The 3,956-nt window shown below is 48.0% G+C and overlaps 1 protein-coding gene across 4 annotated transcripts in view; it reads right to left on the bottom strand.

The window, feature by feature from the left end:
* ZNF778 (zinc finger protein 778) overlaps positions 1 to 3,956 on the bottom strand; it is a 9,981-nt gene that overhangs the window by 4,688 nt on the left and 1,337 nt on the right. Inside the window, exons 1-3 of one of the 4 annotated variants that reach the window (XM_023507527.1) lie at positions 2,979 to 3,062; positions 2,317 to 2,392; positions 1,613 to 1,739 (exon numbers count right to left, since the gene is read on the bottom strand). In XM_023507527.1, coding sequence (XP_023363295.1) covers positions 1,613 to 1,739; positions 2,317 to 2,334 — 145 coding nt within the window. In that variant the 5' untranslated portion in view covers positions 2,335 to 2,392; positions 2,979 to 3,062. Of the gene's footprint in view, positions 1 to 1,612; positions 1,740 to 2,316; positions 2,436 to 2,790; positions 2,889 to 2,978; positions 3,063 to 3,956 lie in introns of those variants that run through there. The other 3 variants (XM_023507528.1, XM_023507529.1, XM_023507526.1) reach the window with 3 other exon arrangements.

Raw genomic sequence — 3,956 nt, 5'->3', positions numbered from 1 at the left:
ACCCGCCACAACACCCGGCTATTTTCTTATTGCAGTTGTCATTGTTGTTTAGCAGGCCAAGGCCGGGTTTGAACCCACCAGTCCTGTGTGTGTGGCTGGCGCCCTAATCACTGAGCTATGGGCACCAAGCCTTTTTTTGTTTTTTTGAGATAGACTCTCTCTCTGTTCTCCTAGTGTGGAGTGCTGTAGCATCACAGCTCACAGCAACCTCAAACTCCTGGGCTCAAGTGATCCTCCTGCCTCCGTTTCTGGAACCACAGGTACCCACCACAACACCCAGCTAATTTTTCTATTTTTGGTAGAGACAGGGTCTCCCGTTTGCTCAGGCTGGTCTCAAACCCCTGAGCTCAAGAAATCCTCCCACATCAGCCTCCCAGAGTGTTGGGATTACAAGGGTGAGCCATCATGTCCGGCCCAAGTTCAATAACTTTTTGACAGTTCATTCTATGAAAATTAAATGTGGAAGTAAACAGAAACAGTATTATCAGGTAAGGAAGGTAGACAGGCCTTAATAAACTCAAAGAACAAAAGAGGAGCTCATCTATGAGATCACGGGAAAGTTTGCATCAGCAGAAAAGAAATTTGGGAAGCTGGAGATGTCGTAAACTCCCAAGTCCAACACCCACAGGTGTGTGACCTGATGCATCTTGAAGCATTTCCCTGTCATGCTCCCAAACACACTGAGCCTCCCACTGGCCAGCACAGCTCAAGCTCCCAGTTCTTTGTGCCCAGTAGAGACTGGTTATCACTGACCCTGACACCCACATCACAGTCAAAGGCTTATTTAACACATCAACAGCCACTAGAATCAGGAACTACTTTTCACATTTTCACATAACTTCTCACATTACTAATTTTCAAGTTTTTATATTACTTTTTTATGTCTCTATGTTTTAGGATTGTTTTGTTTTCTATGTTTTTGTTCTATTTTTGTAATAAAACACCATAGCCTCAAGGACAAATTTTCTTTTTTGTGTGTATTGCAGTCAGTGTGTTAAAAAACAGTAGGATTAATCCCAGAACTCTGCTGGAAGGCCGAGGTGGGTGGATTGCTTGAGCTCAGGAGTTCGAGACCAGCCTGAACAAGAGCGGAATTCTGTCTCTAAAAATAGCCAGGCATGTGGCAGGCACCTGTAGTCCCAGTTACTTGGAAGGCTTAGGGAGGAGAATTGAACCCAGGAGTTTGAGATTATAGGGAGCTATGATGAGTCCACTGCACTCCAGCTAGGAGTGACAGAGTAAGAACTTGTTTCAAACACAAAACAAAACAAAAATCCTATAAGACTTTTATTCAAGGTAAGTGCAAAACTAGGGCATCTTCATTCACTTGGAAAACTCCTGGTGGTTTTCAACTATGGAGTGAGTCAGAGCATCTGGATGGCTCAGAGGACAAGCTGGCCACAGACCCTGCTTCCACTCAGTGTGTGTATGTGTGGGTGGGAGGCTGGAACTGCATATTTCTAACAGAGTGGCAGTGATGCTCTTGACTCTGGGACCATGCTGTGAAGATCACCCTGTTAGATTAAAGCCCATCAGTGCAGCAACTTGCCTCTGTTCTCAAATCCATAACATGCACCGTTCTAGGAGGCCAGAGGAGTGACGGCAGCCTTACCTACTGAGTCCAGGTTCTCGCAGATCTCCAGCATTACCTCTCTGTACAGGTCTCTCTGAGCCGAGTCCAGTATGTCCCATTCCTCCTGGGTGAAGCCCACAGCCACGTCGTCAAAGGTCACTGAGTCCTGCATTGTCATACACATGCTGGTCTGAGCCAAGGAACACATCCACTGGGGGTCAGTGGGGAATGAGGAGGGCTCCCCTGTCCACCCCTGGTTCACTGATCCTAGGAGCTCTTCTCTGTCCATGCTCTCACACCACCGAGCTCCTCCACTCAGGAGCTCTAACGGCAGTTACACACGGGAGCTTACTTGTCTCCCTACACAAGACAGGGAGCTCTCCTCTCTCACTTCCCTCTTTTGTAGCATGATCCCAGGCACACTGCAAATACTTGGTAAATGGTGACTAATGAATAAATTCCTGGAGAAAAGGATCCTTCCTCCTCCTCGCCATGCATCACAGTGCTTAGCAGAACCAGAGACATGCATCTTGCAGCCCAGGGGAGACGGTTAGCCACACTGAAACACGGGGATGTTTTCCCCCTAACACATATAATACAGAGGCTCCCCTCTTGTGGAAATTCACTAGCGACCCAGCCCGCAGTGGGGCTCTGCTTGCTTTTAGAAGCTGGAGACAACCCTCCTTGGTAGAGGCTCTAGAACCCACCCAGGAAGACACATTGAGGTGCACCTGATAACTCACCAGACAGCCAGCCGCCATCTTAGCTGCCCATGCCTTTCTTCACGGAAGCAGGTCACGTCCCTGGAAACTAGACCTCCTGGGAAAGAAAGAAGGAGTGAGGACCCCAAGCTGGTGGTGACTCACACATTCTTGTACCTCAAAGTCCTTCTATCCTATTAGGAAGTTCCCATAGTGTTCTGTGCACACAAGCACACATCCCACTGCCACACAGTGCTGGGGCATTCTGTCTCACCTGAACTAGGAAAGGGGTGGGAGGTGAGCTGCCCATCGGGAAGTGGTGACATCCTCACATTACACATAAGGGACTCCGGCCCAGAGACATATCTTTCACCCAGAGCCCTCATGCCAGGGCTGACTTGCACAGCGGCACACTCTGGCACACATTAGTCCCTCTGGAGTCCACCAGGAACATGACTGCTTGGGCCCAGACCATGGCCTCTGTGCTGAGGAGGGATAAGCACGACCAGGACTCACCCTGGGAGACATCAATGGCTACAATCCCATGGGGCTGCTATTGAAAGGTGTTGAACACTCCTTTCCTAGATGCTGACCACTTCAGGGAGAGTGGTGAGGCCAGAAGGATGGCACAGTCTCTACCCCTCAGGGTGGAAGGGACTCTGTAATCCTGTTTCACATCAATTGCAAGCATGAGCCTCGCTCACCAGCCATCACTCGACAGCAGCTGTCTTTCCACAGGTGATGTACATGGGAGCCACCAAAGCAGCTCACTCCATGAGGGTCAGGCGACGTTGGCCATCACCTACTGAGAAGCCAAGTGGTCAGGAGACTGAGCAGGGGCAAATGGGAGCTCTCTAAATTGTCATCACAGTCCTTCCAGCAGATAAGCCCCTATTTAATGGCTAAAAATTCAGAATTGGAGAACACTAGGTCTGCTATCATCTGCTGAGGACGTGAAGAGTCAGGACTTGGACGTGGGTTGGTCTATCTCAGAAGCCCAGAGCCCTGAGTTTGCTGTTTCTCTTCCACATGATCAAAAGGAGAGTTAGGCCTGCGCTGCCATCATTCTAATGAGGGCACTAAAATCCTGACATTTCACAGGGCTTTAAAAATAGATCTATATTCCTAGCATTAATTATACTTACTGCCAGGTGTTCAAACTGGGGGGTCCTTGGTGACAGGCCCACAAAGGTGTTTAGTTTGGTGGCTCCTTAGACTGTTCTCCCTTTCCAAAAATGAGGTATTAATGATATCGTAATCATTCATTTGGTTCTCTGCCATCACACAGTCCACAGAGGTTTGTCATTTAATGCAACACCAGACTGGCCCACTATGTTAACATTATGTTGATTGAATTCAATGGGCAGAAAATAGAAAATCCTTTAGATCCCTTTATTAAAAATATGCAAAGTAGAGGTTGGGTGTTCCAGAGGCCACAGTTTCCATGCCTTTAGTGGTCTGGGTTATGTAAAGACAGCTCCCTCCTCACACCCCTTCACTTATGATCAATAAATAGGCACAATGCCCCATAGACCTTTTGAATTTCAGAGCAACATATCCAATATTCCACTGTGTTTTAATGGTCTATCCAGTGGCCCCTTCAGGATTCCAGTTGTAAATGTGGAACAGAGTGAATTCGGGCTGCAGGACAAACTTCTCAACACTGTCCAAAATACCCAGCA

Source organism: Otolemur garnettii, unplaced genomic scaffold, assembly GCF_000181295.1.
Source record: "Otolemur garnettii isolate 467f Iridium unplaced genomic scaffold, OtoGar3 scaffold00185, whole genome shotgun sequence".
Lineage (NCBI taxonomy): Eukaryota > Metazoa > Chordata > Mammalia > Primates > Galagidae > Otolemur > Otolemur garnettii.
This window is presented reverse-complemented; position numbering and strand designations above follow the sequence as displayed.